This window comes from Netta rufina, assembly GCF_964035555.1.
Source record: "Netta rufina genome assembly, chromosome: 2".
In the NCBI taxonomy this organism is placed as follows: domain Eukaryota; kingdom Metazoa; phylum Chordata; class Aves; order Anseriformes; family Anatidae; genus Netta; species Netta rufina.
Genome location: NC_140124.1, coordinates 140,392,421 through 140,416,512, shown reverse-complemented (window position 1 = coordinate 140,416,512; position 24,092 = coordinate 140,392,421). Strand labels below are relative to the sequence as shown.

At 38.4% G+C, this 24,092-nt stretch overlaps 1 protein-coding gene across 2 annotated transcripts in view; it reads left to right on the top strand.

Annotated features, from left to right (window-relative positions):
• The window catches only part of RSPO2 (R-spondin 2), a gene marked incomplete at both ends in the record, with an annotated part of 109,847 nt that overhangs the window by 28,541 nt on the left and 57,214 nt on the right, over positions 1 to 24,092 (top strand). The window contains one exon of one of the 2 annotated variants that reach the window (XM_084281918.1): positions 23,826 to 24,014. The exons of the other annotated variant lie outside the window; for it this stretch is intronic. Coding sequence (XP_084138044.1) covers positions 23,826 to 24,014 — 189 coding nt within the window. The remainder of the gene's footprint in view (positions 1 to 23,825; positions 24,015 to 24,092) is intronic. 2 annotated transcript variants of the gene reach the window in all.

The window sequence follows — 24,092 nt, the reverse complement described above, 5'->3', positions numbered from 1 at the left end:
GTGTTTATTTTCTCTTCCCTTTCCCATGAGAGTTTTGTTTTACACCTACTTCTCGGCACAGCACCTTCTCCAAGAACCTCTTCTTGAAGACTGAGGAAATGGTTTAGCACTGTATACAGATACATGCACACAGGGACATGCAAGTGTAATGTCTAGTAGTTAGAAAAAGTGTGACTTTCTGTGCACAGCAGCATTGGTGGTAGTGGGAACGACACAGTTAAAATGCAAAGAGCAAAAAAGCAATCCCCAAAGTATATGCAATTCCTGTAATTTAAATGACCTGTTTCTGTGCCGTTAAACATGTTTAATTAGATACATGGTATGTACATATTTGAGCATCTCAGTTCCTGACTGAGGAGCTCCTAACTCTTCCCTCTGCACCATACTAGAGAACGTAGACCTTGGCCTGGGACTGGGCCATTCTAGGTTGTTTTACAGGGGCTGCAGGAGGACCCTGTAAGACAGCAGTCTGGCTGGAACTTTCACTTACAAGAGAAGGAAAAGGATAAGCTGATGGCGGTATGACAACATTTTCTCATGGACCACTTTAGGGCCTTAGTGGTCTTGGTCCTTGCAGCACTCTATTGGTACCTGTATCACCAGTAGGAACAAAGCCATGAGGAGGATGTTCATACTCAAAGGGAAAGGATGATACCAACCTGTTCGCAATCAGAAATACGCTACAGCCTACTCATTATGAAGCAAGGCACTTCTCGTGGCCCAGCCAGCTAGTTATGGTGAAGAAATCCATTCTTGAAAAGAAACAACATTGAAACTGACATCTATTTATGTGAGACCCCTTCTGAGCCTGGTGGTTTTGCAGACTTCTAAGATAAACTAAGCAGAGCATAACTTGGACTGAAAACAATTCTTTCTCTCCTAATCAACACATGCTCCAAAATGACCACCCCTCCAATAAAGAAGCATTGTTCTGTATTCCTTGTTTCTTGTGCTTTTGAACATGATAAACTAAGTTTTACCCTTAGACAACCTTGTGTGCCTACAAAATTTTATTTAGATGTCTGCGTTCCTAAAAATAGCAAATGAATGAAATATTCCAAACAGCTAACCGCGGCTTCCTGAGGTAGCGATGGTTGTAGCAGTTTCTAGCTCAAAGACTGTATTGTAAGTGATATAATATTGCAGAATCTATACCCAGTTTTACAGCATTGTTTTGCTGTGCTGTTTGTTCGTATTCCTTTAATGATAATTGAAGGATGTATGTGTCATTAGTTGACTAATAGAACATCTCTGCTTTATGTACTTTGTGGTATAGGTGCCCACTCCACTACTTAACAAGGCTTTTTATCTTATGTGTTCTTTACTAGCCTGTAATGCTCAAAATACTGCCCACACATTTTGGTCATATAATTTATTGCTTATTACTGAAAGTGCACTTTATTTTATTTTATTTTGCACAATGTATTTAAGACTAAAAGAGAACTTGTGTTTCAGGTTTAGCACTGACTCTTTGTATAAGTACTCGTGTCTAAAGTCCTTCTTACTCAAACTCTGGTAAAAAGGGACCTGGCTGGGATTTGGTTGCCAAATGTGTTCAGAAAAGGCATCGTAAATGATAAATAATGATTTCAAGTCTGGGAGAAATCCAAGCACAATACATGTTATGTTCCAAAATTAATTCAGCAAAATGAGGTGGGGGAAGCAAAAAAAGAGAGAGAGAAGTAAACATTTATTAGTATCAAAGTACTTTGCTTTCTTGACAAAGTTCTTAATATTTTAAAACATTTCCATCTTTTGTAAAGAAACCATACACTCTCTAATTACTGGCAATAAAACTAAGTAAAGGATTTAAGACCTCTGAATGTTACAGTTTTAGGAAACTATAATTAAGGCTGGCAAGACTGTTTCCCTAAGGAAATGGAGAGTTCAGACAGCTTTTATAATAAGATGCTAATTATTTTTCCCACTGAACTTATTGATAAATATGTGCTCTCCAGACTTTAAGCAGTAAGTTAAGCACTAATTGTTTAAGTAATTTCTTGTGTTTCCCAATTAGCTATTTTAGAGGATTTATCTAGAAATAAATATAGTCATTATTATTATTATTTTTTTGTTATTGTTATTATTATTTTCCTGATTCTGAATTAGGAATGTTCTATTTTATACCTTATGCTATTTTCTGGAGACAAAAAGTGTTGTAGAACAAAGTGAAGTTTAATGGCTGTGGTTAAAGTGTAAGCTGGCTCTAAAATACTACACTATGTATGTATTTCTTAAAATTAATAATTATTTAAGTGTTGAGGTAGGGATTTGCATGCTTGCTCTTGCAGCCTGTCTGCTTCCAGTGAGTCAGGGGAACTATGCTACCATTGAATACAATTGCAGAAAGACTGTCAGCTATGAAAGAAATGTGGGTGCATGTAAGTGTTGCCAGTCAGGTCATTACCTACATCCAACTCTGGACCGTCTCAAAACCACTGCAGAAATCAGTAGCATGTTTATAAATCCTTCTTAGTCTGGTGGCTTAGTACAGTATTTCTTAACAAGGAAAGATACCGTGGAGGCTGAATCCACTCTGGGGCTCCCATAGCGCTCCAGTGCGAGCAGGACTTTGGCTGCACAGGTAGCTTCCGAGGTGGCATGAGAAGAGCAGACTGCTGTGCCATGGTGCTGGGCATCAGGGGCTTCACTTCTGCCCACTAAATGTCACAAAAGGGAGTGAGTACCTGGGAAGTGCTAGGGATGCCAAGTTGTGTTCCTGTGGCAATTAAATTCTTCTGACAGGTGGACAGCTCCTGAACTTGTTTTATCTTTAAGGTATTTATTCCTACTTTATTCTGCAGTGGGATGAAGTGGGATTTCCTGAATTTGGAAACAGCAAGGGCTTCTGCAAAATGGGATTACAGTTTCCTGTACATCCCTGAAAATGACAAAGGCCAGTTTGTACCATGGGGTTTTCAATTATTAGGTGTTCTTGGATAAGAGTTATACAGTTAGGGAACAGAATACTTCAAACAAACAAACAAACAAAAACTCATACATAGAAAGTCATCATACAACTAAGTGTAAAAGTATAATATTTACTCTTACTTTATATAACTTTTTAATCAATTCCTTTTTTTTCGCAATTGTTATTGAATTGGCAGATTAGTTGTCGTTTGAAGAGTAAAGCTTTTGTGTTTGTTTTATTTTTGATGAGCAGAGTTTGTGGATGTGTCATGATTAGTTGATTTTGTGAGTGAGCGAGTTCGTGTAACCAGATCGTTTTGCATGTGAGTGAGTTCATCTTTGAGTCAGCTTCATCGGAAAATGAGTGGCTCCCATTAGAACTGAGTGCAGATAAATCGGTTGCTATAATGCTGTGGAGAGGAAGTGTAATTTGTTCATGCATCCTTCTATTTGTTTCTCGAGATACAGATTACATAGTTTTTAAAAGCTGAATTAAAATGGCTGTGTTTTATGGTTCTTGCAACAAAGCAGGGCTAAGCATTGCACAATGTTTTCCTGCAGGTCTACGGCACAATTCTGTTTTTCTTTCCATCTTTGGAGATGGAGGAGGCAGCTGTTCAACAAGGACCGTAGTGGACAGTGTGGGAAATCTGTGAAGTTTTGGCACCTGGGATTCTTTTTCAGTTTTTAATTTTCACATGTAATCAACCCTAAGAAGGGAAAAAAAAAAAAAAAAGCTAAATCACAAAGTTTAAAAATGTTTTTCCAGGTCACAGGCTGTTTTAAACCAGAGTTCTTGTGTTACAGTTCCTCTTAATATTTCTAGTGTTAGAAACCTGACAATGCTTCCATGTAGAGTGAAGGAACCATAACTGAACATAAAGATATGTTCCCAACCAAAGCATGCTATGTGAGGTTGTTGCTGAAAAGCAATTAAAATCTAGCAGATTTGAAGTTAGAGGAACATCAACAAGATGGGGAAATTTGCTGCTTTCTCACTGTGCTGCATTCCCAGAAGTCAGGAAATGTACAGTGACAGGTGTATGGTGGCAATTTGGGGTCTGTTTTTACAGGTCCCTCTGTGCAGAAACAGGTCTGGATGTATGATTTTGGTTTGGATAGATGTCTTTATTGTTAGATTTTGTTGTGCTCTGGATGTCATTCCATAGATTATGTTCTCAATGGATATTTTAACACCTTATATCCATTTCCTAAATCTTTTGTGCAATTGGTCCTTTTCCTCTGGTTCACCACAACTTTAAGTAGCTCCAGCACACTCTCCCAATTTACAATGTCTCCCTGACTCACCAGCTGGACTCCACACATAGCCATGGTGCTCCAGGAAGGAAGACTTGGCATCAAGTGAGTCTGGGGTTAATGAAAGCCTGGAGTGGGAGGTTATAAAAATCAGATGGTTATAGTAATTGTAAGGAGCTATACACTGAGTTTAATAGCTCCACGGGGAATGGTGATATATGAGGAGTGTAGGAGGAGAGAATAGGCATAAGAAGGTGCCATTATATATATACATATGTATATATATCCCTCTTTCCCCTACACTTTCATTCCATCTTTGCAGAATATTTTATGTCTTTTTATCAGAATCCTAGTCTGACCAGACTGCACTGCATCAAATAGGAAGCTGTTTCCAAGATCCAGTCTTTTCCTCTGGCTGCAATGAAATATGTAAGCCTGATAATCCTGTGTGATTATCTATCTTGCATATTCCGTGATGGTTCTAAATCATCTGCTTTATCTTTTATCTTGATCAGATACTTATCTGGATTTATTTATTTATTTATTTTTGTTTGGGCAGCTGTATTGCAAGTGTTTTAAAAGGAAAACAGCCACAAAATGAATGTTGCCTTGTGTGTCCCACGTTCAAGGTTGTTCTTGGTGTTCAGATAACACAAGGGTGTAGCTGGAGACAAATCACCTATAAAGGGTTGGGTAGTCACACACTTCCCACCACTGGCTCCCTGTGATGACCAGTGTGGAGGAAGCAGCAGTAAGCCAGGAGTTTAGAGCTCCACATGGAGACACTGGCAGTTGCTCTACATACAGCCCTTGGTACTCCCATTCCTCTCCTTTCACAGAGGTGCTGCCAGGTCCCTGATCTTAGACATCTGGACCACCACGTCTCATCCCATGACCCCAGCTGTAAAGAGACTCTGATGTGACTTTATAATGAGCATCAAAACCTAGCCATAAGAGAACACTATACTGTACTACACTGAGATGTAGTTTTGTATTTTTGAATAAAGAAAAAGATGAAATAGTATCTTAAAAATATCTTATATAAAATAAAGCCTTTACTCTGGGACTTCCTTGCATGTATAGACTTACTTGCTTCATAGACTTAAAAGTTGCTTGCTTATCTTTTTGGCCTTGTAAAGCCAGAATTTGTGTTAAAAAATGCTTCAGATGCCTGCTTGTATGTTTAAAGAATAATTAAATAAATTTGCATTGTTGATCTCAATTCTACCTTTACTTTCATCTCTTTTTTTTAACTGGCCATGTTTTTTAATTGCTTTAACAGAAGGCATAACGAGTACAACATCTTTGAGGGAGATGCAAGAACCTTCCATGTCATGATTTAATTAGTTGTTTTGTAAGGCTGGTTTTGGCAGGGAGTATGTATGCGTGTGTATATGTGTGCATGTACACATTTACATGTGTGCAGCTCAGAACTTGAGCAAACTTTCTTGCCCTTGAGGCACAAGTGCGGAACACCACAATGTTGTTTTTGCAGTCATGTTTTGGAGAAGAGCTGCACTTTGAAGAATATTCTAATTGCATAATTTATTCATTTTTTTATTTATTTTTTATTTTTTATTAAAGCTTAGATTGGGATAGCCTGTTCTCTCTGTGTTTGGCAATGTCAGGGAAAAAAAAAGAAAAACAACCTGCCCTCATACATTAAAAACCCCAAACAAAAAACAACCAAACCATAGAGACTGCTCAAGTAACTGAAAGTTTCAGCTTAAGTAGTTAAGTATTTACATATCAATTTAAATACTAATGTGTTTTTTGTAGGCAGACGTAACTGTCATGGACTTCCTAAAAATTGGCGTCTGTTGGTAGAGATAAAAATGTGCTTATTCTCAGCTTCAACTTTGTGTGAAAAATATCTCATAAAATTCTTAACTAATTAAAAACTCAAGTACATCTGAGATAATGAGAGATGCATTTAAAAATTTTTATTTCTTCCTGTGAAATAACTGTTCGAAGAGAACAGATCACAGAGTGTATTTTGGGATCTTCTGAGGTAATTTTCAGTTCTCATATTAAAGTCCAGTCCTCTACATACCATTACTTCTTTCCTTTTACAGATACTTACGTGAATGTCTTGAAGCTAAGATTTTTTATTTATTTATTTATTTATTTATTTGGAGATTCTAGCAAGTGACTACGGATGTGCTAAACTTTGGACAAGTATATATGTGAGCATGTCTAACAGTTTAATACTGCTAATTTTTAGGATGTTCTAGTTAAATAATGGTATGGTTAGCATTGTCTTTACTCAAATGCTGCTTTTCTGGTTCTCCAGGGGCTTTCATAATAGCCAAATTCTTAAAGAGCTTTTGCCTGTCTTTACAGAAAACTCATGTCATCTGTTTCCAGTGGGAAAATATGTTCTCTTTCTTCCAGTTAATTACTTCAAGTCAAAAATGTAATAATGAGAGTTGTAATCATGATATGAATTAGCTGTCTGAATTAGAGACCATAGTTGCGCCGAAGCTGTACTACACAGTTTTCCTCACAATTAACAAATATTTATCATTTAGAAACTACCAGGAGACTCAGCTGGAGTGGTCCCGGCTCCTACTGACTTCTTTGACATGATTAGAGTATGTTAAAGTACAAAAATGTCAATGAAAACCTCTTTGAATGTTAAAGTATGCATTTAGCTGCCAGGTTTCAGGCACCTCATTTGAAAATAGTGGTCTGCATTTTTCAGTGATTTTTTTTTGTTTCTTTTCAATGACTTATACAGTTTTTTACTGCTGGTTTCTCAGATAAAATGTTTTGAGAAATGAGTAAGGGGAGAACTATAAAGAAATAATTTCTTCTCTAGGAAATATTCCAGAAATGATTTTTTTTTTTTTTTTAATTTTAAATGGATTTTTTTAAATTTAATTTATATATTATAGAAAAATAAAAATATTTATTTTATATTTTAGAAAAATAAAATCATCCAATTTCTTACTTTAAGTCTTTGAAACTCCCTTCCCTCTGAGATTAGTAAATTGCTATTATCTCAATTTTAGCAATGAGGAATTCAGAGTTAAAAAAGCAACGCTACTTGCTGTTCTGGTCTTGTTTGGGATAGAGCCAAGCCATGAAAACAACTGTGGCTGAATTATGACTTGAACCTAGGTATGTTTTATTCTAAGCTGAGTGCTCCCTTGAGTAGTTCATTCCTCCCCTCAGATGTACAGCCTTTATAATAAAAGTAAATTAAAAATTAAGACCAGGAAGACTGTTATAATATATTGCAGATCATACTTTTTACGCAGGTCTGTGTGCAGTCTAAAGACTTGAGCTGGCAGAAAACACTTGAATTCTCTGGGGACCCAACTATGTGCCATAGACCATAGCAGCAACCTAGGAGCCACAGAGCACTTAGCGTCCATAAAGGTGATACTTTAACTAAATGAGAATTGCCCAGGCAGTCCCAGCAGGTAAACCATGCCACATGCAGCAAGCCTATGGTGATTTGATGGAAGAAAATTCCAATTTGAATGTAATCTGATAACTAGCTTGACTCTGAGTATATGGGGGACGTACACAAACCAGACATGAGTGATCTAGCATGTTATTTGCCTCTAGTTATGGCCAGTCTGATAATTCAGAGAGAGAAAAATAATTTTGCCTTGTTCTTGGGAAACTACAGTTACAAATTGTGGGTTGGTAAGTAATAATTTCAGCTTACTGGTTGAGTCCTGAAGCATGAGACTCTGTGGTTTATAACTACTGTCTTAACAGCTATAGAATCAGAATGGTTTGGGTTGAAATGGACCTTAAAGATTATCGAGTTCTGCCACCCCTGCCATGGGCAGGGACACCTCCCACCAGACCAGGTTGCTCAAAGCCCCATCCAGCCTGGTCTTCAACACCTTCAGGAATGGGGTATCCACAACTTCTCTGGGCAACCTGCACTACTGCCTCACCACCCTCTGATTGAAGAACTTCTTCCTTATATCTAATCTAAACCTACCCTCTTTTAGTTTAGACCATTTACCCATGTCTTATCACCACATTCCTTGCAAAGAGTCCCTCTCCAGCTTTCCTGTAGCACCCTTTAGGTTCTGGAAGGCTGCTTACAAGGTCTCCTTGGAGCCTCCTCTTCTCCAGGCTGAACAACCTCAACTCCCTCTGCCTGTCTTTGTAGGAGAGGTGTTCCAGCCCTCTGATCATCTTCGTGCCCTCCCCTCTGGACTTATTCTAATACTTCAATGTCCTTCTTGTGCTGGGGGCCCTAGAGCTGAATGCAGGGCTCCAGCTGAGGTATCACAAGAGCAGAGCAGAGGGGGAGAATTGCCTCCCTCACCCTCTCTCTATTGATGCAGCCCAAGATGCGGCTGGCTTTCTGGGCTTCAAGTGCACATTGCTGGCTCATGCTGAGCTTCTCATCAACCAATACTACCAGGTCCTTCTCAGGGCCTCTCTCCATCCATTCTCCACCTGGCCTGTAGTTGTGCCATGAGACTACCAAGCCATGAGACTATCAAGGGCAGTCCAGACATTTGTGTCCTGCCTGGGATGAGGGAGACAGGCTGGATGTATCTATGATAGCAAGAAATGAGGCCCAGTGGGGTGCATTTATATATCTGAATAATTAGTTCTGGAGACCTGGTGACTACACTTTAAACAGTGTTTAGGCATTTCAGGGTTTTACTTGGGGCTAGCTTTAATGTGGTCCTGTGAACTGAGTGTATGCTACATGTTGAAGCATGTTAGATGCATAGTTGGAATGCATTTTTCAGTTCAGGTTAATTTGAAGAAAATACAGCTCTAAGACTGTTCCGTGTTGATGAACAAAGCTCAGTTTATAGGGGCTGATTAGGATTCCTGATTTATAAGCACACTGATGATAGACACTCACAATTCACGTATTCTGAAGTGCTTGCTTGACATTTCTAAGGGCAAGAACCAAATATGTTATCCCAGAAGTGGATTGTAAGAATATATCCTCTGAAGAGAGAGGAAGTCTCATAAAAAAGGGCTCCAAGACACTCCAAACCTCTTCCCACTCTCTTCTCCCCTTGCTTCCATCTTACAGGCAACACATTCCAGTGTTTAATTGCAGGGTGGATGCATCCAGTTTTATTTCAAACCTTACTTCATCGTCTAGTTGTCATCATCAACAGAACGGACTGTCTCCATTCCTTCACCTGGATAGCTCGCATTTACGTTTGTTCAATTGCATTTGCTGGATTTTGTGTAGTCTTGAGGTTACTCGTATCAGGAATGGTTGCTTCTGATGACATGTTAACCCATCAACTTTTGTCACCTGCAGATGGTACTAGGAAAGATTTATGTTTATTTATTGATCCTCTTTTTGGTAAACATTGAGTAATTCCTAATATCAGTATATGTTTAGAGATTTGTTGGTGAGCTAGATTTTAAAATCAAAATGCCATGTCATACTGTCAAATGACTTGAAGAAATGAAATGATAGCTTTGTCAACAGTTTTATTTCCTTCCATGCTCATAGGGAGTAACAGTTTAATTTGATTCCAAACCATGCTTCTTATACCTACACATACATTGCACACATACGTATATATATTTAGTATCTCTTTCTTGACGATGCAACACTTTCTTAAAAAATTATTTTTTTCCCACCTGAAATTGATGGTTGGTGATTTGGTGGTTTGGTCTGTAGTTCTGTGCTTGGTACATAAGTTGTCCACAAGCTGTCGGGCTTTCCTCTGTTTTCTAACACTTAAAAAAAACTGTAAAGGGAAACAGTAAGTGCTTTTAGCAATTCAATGGAAGTGATAGTTTATTTATTTATCTTTCTCTTTGGCAAATGGTCTTGCATAGCTTTGCTTCATAGGGGTGGCAGCCTTTGGAATACAGCTGTGTTACCACATTGGGTGGATACATCCTGCTTTATTCCAAACATGAGGTGTAACTGTTAGGGTCTTTTGCTTTCTCTGTGTTATTTTAAGTGTTAGAAATATGGTTTGTTGTTCTAGTCTCTATTCAGTATTGAGTTTGGGGATTTTGAGGATTTAAAGAGGTGGAGTTTGAGTTATTTTCATTATTGTTTTTGAACCCTTTGAGGTTTTTTTTTTTTTTTTTTTGGTCAGTTATCTCAATTTTTTAACTTACATTATTTGTTATTTGTCTTGTTTTCCCATCCTTTGAAGCTTTATTTTAATGCCATTTCCACATGTTTTTCTTTACTTTTTCAGTCAGAATGGTCTTTCGCCATACTTTGTTGTTGTTGTTTTGTTTGTTTGTTTGTTTGTTTTTTTTTTTTGTACATGTGGAACTATGGCTTGTTATTCATCCAGTAGAGTTTCCTTTAAAAATTCCCTATTTTAACTCTTCCCAACATCTAATTTTTGTTTCCAGTCAATTATGCCAACAAGTAATTTAAGCTTGGCAAATCTGGCCCTTGCAAACTTCCAATAGTCACATTTCTGGCTTATGCTATGTATTGCTTGGACAGAGGAAATGCAGCCAGACCAAAACTCACAGAGGCATTTCCAACTGCTAATTTGTGATCAACGATTACCTGTTTCTTGTCTTAAAAGGTAATCTAATTTTGAATTACCCCATAGCAAGCACACTAAATTAGCAGTCTTTAAATCAACATAATGAAACCAAACCAACCAAACAAAAAACCAGCCCCAAATCATATTAGAAGAAGAATTTAGAGCTTCTTTCATTATCACTGTTTTTAATGCTCAATCAGACATATTTCATATCAGATTTCTCAATGCCAAAGTTTTCTGGGATGTCATTTTTCTTTTCTGATAGCTGATAACTAAGGAAAAAATTATCCTGGTCTCTTCAGAGGGCTGGAAGTCCTCTGAACCCCACAAAGCTCTAGTTTTGTGAGTGAGAGCTTTATATGTCTTGGAGTTGCTGTACACATGTTGCCTGTGACATTAAAGGGTAATGGTTTGCCTGATGCAGAACAGTGTCCCCATCACTACTTATCACAGCCTCATCGTGTGGAACAATTGGGCATGGGTGCAATTTTTAGCATTTGAACATACAGCCCTTTCTACTGGTAATGCAAAGTGAGTATCCATACCCACATTCTAATTTTAGGTGTGATTTTAATGAAACCTTTGTTCTGGTGAACAAGACAATACAGGGCATGGTGGCTTTATCCTTGTGCAAGGCCCTCTGTTCACAGGAGGCAGGAAGTTGCCACCTGTCATTCTGGAACATCCTCTCTGCTCTTTTCAAAATGAAGGTATCTGTAAGGGGAACTTTCAGAATGCTTTGGACAGTGGTAGATGTTGTCTTGTGTTTTTCTGAATTTCACATGGTTTGAGCTGAGCTGCATTGCTACCTGTAGGCCTTTTTCCTTTGGTAAGCTTTTGCAAATTTTTCTCTCATTTTGTCTGGGGAGAGTTACTTCCAGCTGTGAAGATAGTTTTTGGTTCCCTTATTAGTAGTTAAAGCACATTTCCAAACTGATTTGTTTCTATTTCATTCCTTGTGAAACTTTCTGCCTTCCTCTATGGGATCTCCTGTGAAATGGGATACATCTGGACGTAGAGAAAACCTCCCATATTCCCATGTGCTTTGTTACCCATCCCTCCGTCAGAGCTGTGTTGCACATCACGTAGCTCAGGCTGCCTTCTCCTTCAAACAAGAAGTGAAACCTGAGACTTCAGATGCAGGTCACAGGACCAAAGGATGAAAGAGACCTTGGGAGGGCTGAAAGAGACCTTGGGATGTCCCTTGTCCAGCCTCCTGCTATGTGTGTGATTATACTTCGTGTGGTCCTAGCTTCATTCTCAACCTAGTGCTTAACCTGAAACTCAGGCTACCTCTATCAGGCTTGGACAGCTGGCAACAAGGCTTGTACAAACTCCTACAGAAGCTTTGCTAGGAGCTGTCTTGTGTCCAATATAAGGACCAGTACTGCATTTATGTTGTAAAACTTAAGACACTGTGAATATAATCTCTCATGCATTTTAAAGATTCCTACTCAGCTTTTTATGACTGATGCTGTTAAATCTTACAGACTATTCCCAGTTATCTAAACCTTAGATTTCTTCATTCTTAGGTGGTTTGATTTTCTGTACCTTTCAGTTTAATATTTTTTACCTTTTTTTAAAAGCTGCATGTCCATCCTGCTCAACATTTCAGAAGTTTGGTATTTATGAAACACTAACCAGTGTGTTCACTGCTATATAAACTGAAGAAATAAGGCTTGTTCTTCACTATTACAGATTTACAATCCACAGTCAAATATTTATTTGTTTGGCATTTCCGTTACATGCCAGTTCCTGTTGCACATAAAAATGTGATAGTAAACAATAGTTAAGCATGTGGTCATTAGTGGTGCCTAATCTAACAATGAAAAAGAAAATACAATTTTTCCTTTTGCTTATTTCTGTTGAAATTGCTATATGTATTGTCCAGCCTAGGAGTCTAGATTTAATATCTATCACATTCAAAAATATGTTAAATTTAATCTTCCAGGAAATGATGTTCCAGGCTTGAGTTTTTTTTTTTTTTTTTTTTTTTTTTTTTTTTCCCTCAATCTTTTCTACCTTTTTAAGGACTGGTCAGTAAAAGTATGAAGTGGCAAAGTGAAATGTCATGCATAAAGTCTTATATGTCATTGTATTTAGTGTCTTAAGCAGAGTGTTCTGGATCTTCACCTCTTTAGCTTTAATGCTTCCAATAATGTTTTGTCTTCAGCGGTTTGGGTGGATCTTGGTTTGGAACTCTGTTTTTGTTGGAATGCCTCTATGTTGGATCCCTGCAGCTTTCAGTGCTTGGAAAAGTTATAACGTACAATAAAACACAAAGTAAACACACCACCAAAGGGGAAAAACTTTAAATCTCTATTTACTCACCTGCATGGTAGAGATGAATCTTTTTCACAGCATCTAAGTGAAATATTCTAGATATGAAAAGGTTTGACAAAATGAATTTATTTAAATGCCTGGGACTATATTCCAATAGGATTTGTGGACCAGATGTTGATCTGCAGCAGCAACATGCTGGATGAAGTTTGATGATGAGTGTGCTATCAGATAGTGGCACTCATATGTAGATGGGGAAAAAGCATTCCTCTACAATTTTGTAATTAAGAAATAGGCTGTGACAGCCTGTGCATTTTTAGATGATTATAGCATGGGAACTTGAAATGGAAAGGTCTGGAACTGGTGACCAAATGAGTTTTAATCACCTGAGAGGTGGAAAAACAATGCTTTGTGGTCTCACTGTCGAGATCACCCTACCAGCAAGCATGGTGTTATAAGGAAAGTAAAAAAGTGGTTTTTTGTTTATCTTTGCAGTGTCTGCATTAACACAGTAAATAAACACAGTGTTTCCAAGGTATAGTAAGTCTCTGAAATCAGTATAACTATTTGTTCATAGTTATACTATCAGTATACGCATTAGAACTACCAGCATTTGAGCATCTGCTCATGCTTCCAAATGAGATTTCCAATGGAAGGCAGGTAAACCTCCCACTCAAAATGAACTGGGGAACACAGGGGCTATGAGCAATGAGCAATCATTCCCAACACCCTCTTCCTGCATATGAGTCCTACAAGGAACTCCTGGGCCTCATCCATAGGTGAGATAGAGCAGATATAAGTTAAAAAGATAAAGATGAAAGTGGATGCTTTAGCTGAGGAATATGAATTTTATAAGTCTGTTCAGGAGGAGCAACTTTCAAGGGAGACCTTATTGCTCTCAGGGGAGACTATTGCTCTCTACAATTACCTGAAAGGAAGCTGTGGGGAGCTGGGGGTCAGCCTCTTCTCACTAGTGATAGGACTAGATAGTGATAGGACTAGAGGGAATGGCCTCAACTTGCACCAGGAGAGGTTCAGGTTGGAAATGAGGAGACATGTCTTCTCAGAAAGAGCAGTCAGCCATTGGAACGGGTTGCCCAGGGAGGTGGTGTAGTTACTGTCCCTGAGGGTGTTCAAGGAAAGGTTGGATGTGGTGCTTAGGGACATGGTTTAGTGAGTAATATTGTTGGTAGGGTTGGACCAGATGATCCTGAAGGTCTTTTCCAACCTTTATGATTCTATGATTCTAATTATTCTGTGCAGTCGTCTGCATGTTTGAATTGCTGGCCTTTGGGGAGCAACCATGAATCTCAGATGTGATATTTTTTGTCTTTTTAAGTACTGGCTTTGGAGGATTTCTGTGTTCTACTCTGTAGACCTGTAGAAAACTAAAGGAATAATTAATGCAAAATCTAAATAAGATAAATTGGAAGGCAAGTTATCCTCCAAAAATGCTGAATGTTAAAAATCCTGTTAGCCTTTATGTTTAGGATTTCTGAGGCTAGTGTACATGAAGCTTCCAGCATTTAATCAAATTATCTGGGGTTTATAAAGTATCCCAAATCATAAAACTACTTGATGGAAGTTTATTTAAAGCTTATGTTATGGGTACTTTTACAGAGACTGAAGATGCCAGATAAGATAGGAAATTTTGAGATTGTAGTAAAGGAAAACTGCTCACAGCTGTGCAAACAGTACAGAGATGGGCATCTATTGGCCATATTTTGTTATTGCTGTTCAGGGTTCCTTTAAAAAAAAAAAAAGAAAGAAAGAAAAAAGAAAACCCAACATGATTCTAACGGCTCATAAGCAAATGAAACAGAGGGCATTTTGGAGGGGTTCTTGTGTGATAGGAACTGAAGCAGCCACTCAGTGTGATAATACTGAAGCTGCCACTTTACAAATCAACAACTCGAATGAATTAAATTAAATGGCTGGTCTGTTAGTTGATTTAATGCAATTTCTTACTATAACTGAAGTGTATTGGCCTATAAATTAAAACTCAGAAATGGGATTGGAAACAGGTACATGAAAGTAAATCATATATGACTTCTGAACACAAACATAGGTATTTTGGGTGGCAAGGCTTCAAGATAAATGACCTGTAAAAGTGGCATTTGTAAACTTGTGAACCAGTTGGTTGGTGAGGCTTTTTTTCCCCTCTCCTAGGCTGGCTGTGTCACTGCCCTTGTACATGAACATACAGGGAGGATTTTTTTGTTTGTTTGTTTTTATTTTTAGTTTATTTCATTTTATTTTACTTTGTTTTGTTTTGTTTCTGTATGCACTCTGGCTGTGACGCTTGAGCCTTTTTTTATCCCCAGTGTTTCAAATATTAGTGTTGTATTACTCTGCCAGTGACAACAGGATGACCTAGGATAAAACTGGTGAACCTGTGAACAGCAAACAGCAATAAAAGCTAATGTTTCCAAAGGCGTTTGAACAGGGAATGGGAAACTTTCCTCTCTGTATCTATTTCGATTCTAAATATTTAGGATGACAGGTGATAGTGACGTTTGTGACCTGCAACAGATGTTCCACAGTTCTGTGGTGTTTTTTATTTTATTTTTTCCATCCTGTAGCCAGTAATGACTTCCTGTGCATAAAATGTAAATTTGGACAGCTCTGGATTTCTAGACTGGAAGGACAAGTATAGTCACTGGGGAATGCTGGGGAGATGGAGTAACTCTGAGCAACCAGGCTTAGGAAACAATGCTATTCCATTTTCAGGGAGAAAGGAACTGTCCCCTTAGGAACTAAATAGAAAGAAATTGTGGAGGAGGATTCATAACTGAAATAGAACCATGAAGCACCATTCAGTAGAGCTGAGGGCTCTACAGATGAAGGTGAGGATTGATAGGCCATAAGTAGCAGAAGTGGAATAGGGGAGTTAAATGTTTCCAACTGATGGCAGATATCCAGAAAGTAAATTGCAAGAGATGTCTGTAAAAGATCTAGATGGATGAATGATGTAAGATGGCTAACACATTTCTGTGATTGGTTAAGCTAAGAAAGAGCATCAGTAATGTTCTCAAACTATCTGAGCAACCAAGGCATCCTGAAACAAACATACCATATGTTGTCATTTTATTGTTAAGTAGGCTTCTGAATTTGGTAGCAAGTATCCAGTGTTGATAGTGTCTATGGTTTCTAAGTATTGCAGAATATCTCAATGTATAGGCTATTCCTTAAGACCTGCCTGGGTGCTTGACAGCAATGGTATCTTATGTGTCTTTACAGTGATTATCCCTACCACAGTGGTAGGGAAAACAGTACAGAAATCTCTGGAAGTATTTGGCCATGTAACAAAAGTGAAGTATTTTGATCTGGAAGTGGAATAAAAATGCACTATCTTTGAAATATAGGTAGTATAAAGCGAAAGCTTCTGAGGCAAGAATAATCAGAGAACATTGTATTGCCAACAAAGGAATGAGGATTACAAAGGAAAGGATTACGAATGTTAGCGGCTTAAATGTAAACTTATGATATTGAAATATAATTAAAACCTCTATAGGAAGTAAAAAATGGTTTCATAATGCCATAAAGATAAAATTGCCGACTTATGAGCTATTGCAATATGTGCTTGCAGCTCAGAAAGCCAATTGTATCCTGGGCCATATCAAAATAAGGATGGGCAACATGTCAAGGGAAATGATCCCCCCCTATTTTATTCCACCCTTGAAAGACATCAGTTGGAGTACTGCATTCAGCTCTGCAGCCCCAGCACAGGAGCAGGTCCAGAGGAGGGCCATGAAGGCATATCAGAGGGCTGGAACACCTCTCCTGCTAAGACAGTCTGAGAAAATTGGGGTTATTCAGCCTGGAGAAGGGAAGGCTGCAAGGAGACCTTATAGTGAGCTGCCAATATCCAAAGGACACTGCAGGAAAGCTGTAGAGGTACTCTTTGTCAGGGGGTGTAGTGATAGAACATGGGGGAATGGTCTAAGTTAAAGATTTAGATTAGATATAAGGAAGAAATTCTTTACTATGATGCACTGGCACAGGTTGCCCAGAGAAGCTGTGAATCCTTGGAAGTGTTCAAGACCAGGTTGGATGGAGGGTTGAGCAACCTGGTCTAGTGGGAGGTGTCCCTGCCCATGGCATCTTTAAGGTCCCTTCCAACCAAACCATTCTATGATACTGTGAGCATAAATTTAAGGAGATCTGTACCATATTTATTGAAGTGAAATGCCACCCTACAGTTTGTCTTCAGAGGAAGAGTGGCATCCTGGGAAACACTCTGGGTTGTGGACAACTTGGAAGAGAGTGATCCCAGGTGTTTAAGGATCGGTGACCTGAAAATGATTAACGCTGGGTGATCTGCAGTGTAACTGCAAAATGCACTGGGGAACAAAATGGCTGCTTCCTATGCAGAGCAGTGTGGTACTTGTGAGGCAGTATTTTTGTGGTCAAAAGAAGTTACATAATATGTGAATATTTCAAGCGAGTAATATCTAGGAATAGTAGAGAAGCTGTATCGCTTCTGTATTTGGCACTGGTACAATCACTTTTCCACTGCTGAGTTCTTTTTTGGTGTCCATAAGTCTGTTGATAAAATGGTAAGGGATTGATCAAAGGACTGGATACTTTGCCTTGCGGTGAGACATTCTGGAATCTTGCTCTGTTTATCTTGCCCATGAGAAGGCTAAGAGTTGACCTGATCAGAGTGTCTACATTGGGGAAAAAACATTGAAAAACTGTTAACAATCTGGCAGACAAAGATATAAAAAGGTCCAGTGGTTGTTATTTGAAGTTCAAAATTCCATTGCAGGTTTTCAACAGTGAGAGTGATTAGCCCCTATGATATCTTAACAAAGGTTGTGGTGGTTTCCTTGCCACTGAAAATTTAAAATCAAGTCTGAGTGGTTTCTTAAATGATATGTTTTAGTAAAGCACAAGTTCTGTGGCTGCTTTGTACAGGGCAGTGAACTAATTGATCACAAAAGTCCCCTTTGACCTTGAATATCATAATTCTCTTAAATTAAGACAATGAATGACTAGAGTCAGACTAGTCATTTTTTTCTTCTTCTTTTTTTTTTTTTTTTTTTTTCCTGAAGTTTTCTATCCAAAACTTACTTCCCCCCCCCAGCTCTAATGAAAAATATGTTGTTCTCTTGGCCAGCCAAGAAAATTATTGACCAATAAGTTAATAACCTATTAGATAGTTTTTAACTATAGTATATAATATTGGTGCACCTATATGGCTTTAATCATTGTTCCATTCTGAAGTCATATGCCAAGCAAGAGTGTATTCTTGTTTATTTGCTTGCACTGGAGATATATGTATAGTATGATATATGCTATCTTTATAGCATTAACTGAATTCTGAATCTATTCTTTCTACTTTAAATGCAGCTAGTAATGGTGTTTTAGTTGCTTTGCTCCTCCAAGTTCCATGTGCACACCTCATGTTTGCAATGATAAATGTCTCAGAGGCATTTCTGCTAGATTTGAGCTAAACTCCAATTATCAATGTTCATGTAGCTGCAATCCCAGTCAGGGCAAGAGTGTCATTAAGTGGGCTGTTGTACCAATAACCCAAGTTTCTGGCTTCAGAGAATTCAAAAGGCCAAAACTAAACAGGTAAGTAGTGACACAATGAACAGGCATTGAGTGATTTTAAGATCACAATGAGCAAGCTATTCTGACCCTTTAAAGAAATGATGTTAAGGTAATGATGTTTTCTAGCACCTGTTCACTCTGCCAGGTCCTCGTCTTTCTTTGATTGGTTTTGTATCCATTTGTCCATTTCAACTTGGTTTTTACGGGCATGTTCTTGGGGTGAAGTGGAGCACTAAGTTTTGAAGAGATTTGTGACAGCTAGGAAGTGGGTATACAAGAAAGGCTCAAATTAGTAGCAGTTATTGTGGTGTGGGCTGCAAGACATTAAAATCCATAGGAATGCTGTTAGTTCTCTTGCTTACAGAGCAACTTGTATTATTGTGGGGAACAGACTAGACTCGTTTTGTACTGTTGGTTCTCTTGTGATTTCAAATAGTCATAACAATTCACTTTAAGCCATATTGCTGAAGTGGTTTTAATACATTTGATCCAGACAAGAGTTAAAGTAATTAGCTGACATTTGATTTTACTTGATATGGATCCAAACCATGAAACTTTGAACACTCTTAGAGTTCAGAAGTGTTTCATTCAGTGTTTGGGTATTAGTCTGTGTTCTCAAGTAACCTTTTCTAATGGTGTATTTAATCCCAGATTTAAAATAAAAAAGCAACACAGGGAATCAAGTCTGTAAATGCTTTTTATTTAAATACAGAGGATGCCCTATAATGTAGCTGTAGAAGCAGCAAGCAGAAGAAATAGAAAACACACTATCTATATAAAGGTGTGTGTTTGTGTTTATGTGCAGTGTTCACACCCAGATACATACCTGTGTGGCTGTACAAAACGTTGCTTCTGCTGCAAGGAGCTCACAAAGTTAACAGACAGCCAGAGCAATCATGTGCTTTGAGACCAAGAGGATGGTGCTAAGTTAGAGCATGTGTGCATTTTTGGTTTTATGATGTGACGACAGCAGCGTTCTGACACTGGTTAACATTTGTGGGCCTTGTGGAAGGAGTGAGTTTTCATGAGGGATTTGGATGGAGAAAATCTGCCTGCCTGGCACACAGAGTCAAGGAGGGTGTTCCAGGCAGAGCTGAAATCAAGATGTGAGAACTGAGTATGATGTTTTACATTGCATATGATGCAACTGGTAACTTGGAATGTGATTGACCAAGTTTTATAAGCTTGTTTTTTTTTTTTTTTTTTTTTTTCCTTGCAGTCTAAGAGAGAAGGGAAAAAAAAAGTTATTAAGAAATTCAAAAGGAAGTGTATAGATGTTCCTGCTGAACACAGAGGCATTCACTTCCTCATTCAAGGAGCAATTCTATGAGAACTGAAAAAGCTATATACAATAAGAATATATTGTATTTGTTGTGTTAAAGCAAGATGTAAAGGGAAAACTTTCTGAGGGGTTGAGGGTTTTGTAGAATTTCATTATAGCCTGTGAGTATAGTTAAGTTGATATCTTCAAGATGGCATGCTTATGTGATGCTGAAAAAATTGCTGGAGCATTTGATTTGTTAAAGCATGTGTTCAGTATCCAAGTAATTTAGCAGTAGAACATGTCATGATTTTTCCTGCTATGGGACAAGCTGAACTGACAAAAAGGTTGCAGAAGAAGCCAGTATGCTTGCCATGAAGCTCTGCAAGAATATAAGCAGCAACAAAGTAGAAGAAAGCTGTTTCTGTGACACACACTTTACAATAAAGTACTGTATGCAAAATACTTTGAAATTGTTCAGTTTGTTGCCTAAACAGCACATTCAGAAGTTTTCAGATTCTGTCATAAAGTCTACACTCTTTATTATAGCATACAAATCTTGTTCTCTCCCCATATTTTCTCCCCTTATCGTTGTATAACTCTTCACTATTTTATTTTTATTTTTTTATTTTTTTTGGGGGGGGGGCTAGTGTGGTAAAGAAAAGAGAAAATTATCTGATGTATTTTTAGTGTTTTTTGTTTGTTTGTTTGTTTGTTTTGTTTTGTTTGTTTGTTTTTTATATAACTTAGAAACAAGAGAGCAAGAGGAAAAGTCATCACTCTGTGACGACTGTTATCCAAAATCAGTGTTATCTGTTATCCAAAATCAGTGTGTCTAATAATCAGACATTTAAGTAGTAATACATGTGCCACATCTATAACAACTAGCACATGAGGATTTCAGAGCAGTTTGCTAGTTTTAATACTGAACCTCATAACATTTGTATCAGAGGAAAAACTACAGGCAGAGAAATTTTCAAATTTGTTAAGGTAAAGAACAGGCTAGATGTGACAATTTGGGGAACCTAAATATGAGATAAAATTTGGGGATAATTATGCACAACTTACAAAATAGCTGTTACTGAACCTTATCATATCCTGTGTTGTTGACCTGAAGTTGTGAAAGATTTACCTTTCATCTCCTAAACAAATAGTAACACAAAGTAATGGATGATCATTTTTATGCTATTAGCTCCATTTCATGTGAGAATATGCCTGAACATCTCTGAAGCCCAAGTAAGTCAGCATAATTAAATTTGTCTGCAGAACAAAGGGTGAACACCAAAAGCATCTTACCAGAAATAGAGAAAGAAAAAAAAAAAAGAAAAAAAAAAAGGAGAATAACATATGGACTGTCATAGATAAAGGAAAGGTGGACAGTAGAGTCAAACAGAGACATATTTTGTAGCCAAGAAGTCTGAATTTTGTCAGGGGTCAGTGAGGGAAGGGGATAAGACCAACATGGACATTACAAATACATCTGCTCCAGACTGTAATCCCTGCTCCCCAAACCACACTCTTGAGAATAGTAGCCTTTAGCTATGTCCATGCTGTTTAACATTTGGCCTTGTGTCTTCTTGGCCCCAGATGGTTGTGCTAAGTCAAATCATAAAAAAACAGCTTATCTGTTCAGCTTCTGAAATAATGCAAGGATCATACTTTGTGTTTAGATAGTGTTTTTTTTATGACAGGTCTTGCTTATTGGGTGGTGAGTCTACGGGGCACCCCTAATGAAAGTTGTGAAAGTAATGAAAGTTGTACCGCTGGTGCATGGGGGGACTCCTGCAGAAAACTGCTAGAAAAGGGTGTGAGGACTGCAGGCATCATGCTGCCTACTTGGTGGATTCCCCAGAGCAGACTCCCCAGAGTTAGCTTACTCCAAAAGAGAGCATAGGGATAGAGTGACAGTTGCACAAGGCGGACATGCAAGGCTGAAACCTGGAGTGAAGTGGGGGAGCTGGCTTCTTTGATGACAATATTGTGCAGCTGCTCAAGAGGGACAGAGAGGAAAAACATCCTTGATTTGTGGTAGAAACAACATGCTGGATATGAGATCCTGACTTCTGGTGTTTCAAACTCCAAAAATTTCTGAGTAGTGAATAAATTGAAGTATCTTGCAGATTTACTTTTGCTTTGTTCTTTTCAATTCCTTTGTTAAAGTACAGGTTTCTGTGAGGAACCTTGAGCAAGCTGAGGTACAGATTTGCTGAGAGTCAGATGCAAGGAGACTAAAAGGGGACCCAGAGGTCTACGGGATTGCCCACCACGTGTTAAGCAACAATTGCTTTGGAGTACATGGTCACATACTAATTGATGTGGTTACAGAAAGGCAGTCCCTGCTGACAGTGAGATGAGGGATGCTTTCAGGCCTAGCTCATCTGTTTGTTTCCCTTCTCGTATGTCTTTGAAGAATGAGAGTATTTGCGAGATGAACAATAGGAAAAGTTAAATCAGAGGTCTTGTGGACAACAGGATGTGTGCAATGTTCAGGTATTTAAGGCAGTTGGTCTTGTAGGATGTGTCACTGCAAAGGGCTTAAGATAGCTGAGGAGTAGCAGTATGTGAACCATAGAGGATAAGGGTTCGATTCCCATCAAGAGAATATCAGAACATGAGCCTAGTGCCAGAGGACTCCAACATTCAGAAAGTGTCCCACTGGCCGAGCCGTTTCATGCCAGATTGCTTGGTTCCTTGTCCTGCCTGCCACCCACCAGGAGTGTTTTGTATAAGATAGAAACTGACTGCTGTCGTACTGAACTTGGAGAGGCATAGTGGGGGGCACGGAGCAGTGAGGGAGTGAGAATGTGGTGTGCAGATGTGCGAAGGTGAGAGTAAAGCTTATCAGCTACTGGTTCCAGAGGGTGGTGGGCTTTTTCTTTTCTTCTTTTCCCAGCTCTGCTGGTGAAGTCAGACATTGAACAACCATTTTTATACTTCTATATATAATAATATTACTGGAGTACTATGTTAGGGTGTGGATACTTTTAAATACTTTAAAATATAGCAATTAAACATACTCCTGCTTTTGTCCAGCTGCTGTCAGAGTGGCCTCTATTAAAAAGATGACGACGCCTCAAAGATGCTTTCCTTCTGTTGCATAATCTCTCTCTCTCTCTCTCTTTTTCTCTCTCTTTCTCTCTCTTCTTTCTCTCTCCGTTCACAGTAAACCAGGTTCAAACTGGCAAATTTCTGTGAGGTCCTGTGGCCAATTTAATATTTAAAAAGTCCTATTAAGTTATTCTGGTTTCAGGAACATCTTGAGCCATCGTTCCTCTGCTAACCTGCTGTGCTGACTCAGCGCCTCAGAACAAGTTGAGTGCACATGGGGGCAGGGGCGTGTTCTGTGACTCTGGAGAAAGACAGGGTACTAAAGATGCTGTTAGGATTTGTGTTGCAGTATCACTCAAGTCATAAAAACAAACAATAAAACAATTTATATGAAGACATAATAGCTGTTGACATAAAATGATAGTTGTATCTAGATGTAGCATCATGTCTGTGCATATTTTTTTTTTGACCCATTTTGTCTAGAAACTTGTAGATAGCTGCACTAACACCCTCAACAGATATGGGATGTGCATTGCTAGTGTTGTACCTGTTCTGCAGAAGGTTTGCTGCTTAAGTTTGCAACTCAATGTTGCTCTCTGTTCAGGAGCAAGAAATTGCTGTGGTTTCGGTGCTGTATTTCAATGGAAATATCATTCCAGGTGCATAGATCAGGGTGCTGATATTCTTATATTTTGCTGATAGTTTGTGCTAATATGCTCAGGTTCAAACTAGAATTCAGCATATGAATTTTGTGTTGTAATTGTGAATTTTGTATAGCTGGGTCTTCACTTGCTTGTAGCTTTATTTAAAAAGTAAGTTCATTAAATTGCCCTACATACTAGTGTAAAATACAGAGATTACATTTCTTTTTATTCACTTGCCAGTGCAGGTGTGTAGCAGCGAGTGTAACCTTTCTTTTAAAACTACTTGTAATCATGCAGTAGATAACTAACACTTTACAGGAAAGAGGACCTCCAGCCAAAATAATTTCTAGATGACCTTAAAGTGTAATTTATTTTCTTATTTTGCAGCTAGCTATGGACCAAATCCAATTTGCAAAGGCTGTTTATCTTGTTCAAAGGATAATGGGTGCATCAGATGCCAACATAAGTTATTCTTCTTCCTACGAAGAGAAGGAATGAGACAGTATGGTGAATGCTTGCATTCCTGCCCATCGGGGTACTATGGGCTCCGAACGCCTGATATGAACAGATGTTCAAGTGAGTTGTTTTTTTGTTGTTGTTGTTTGTTTGTTTTGAAAGTTTACATTCACTTTTTATAGGAAGGCCATAATTCAC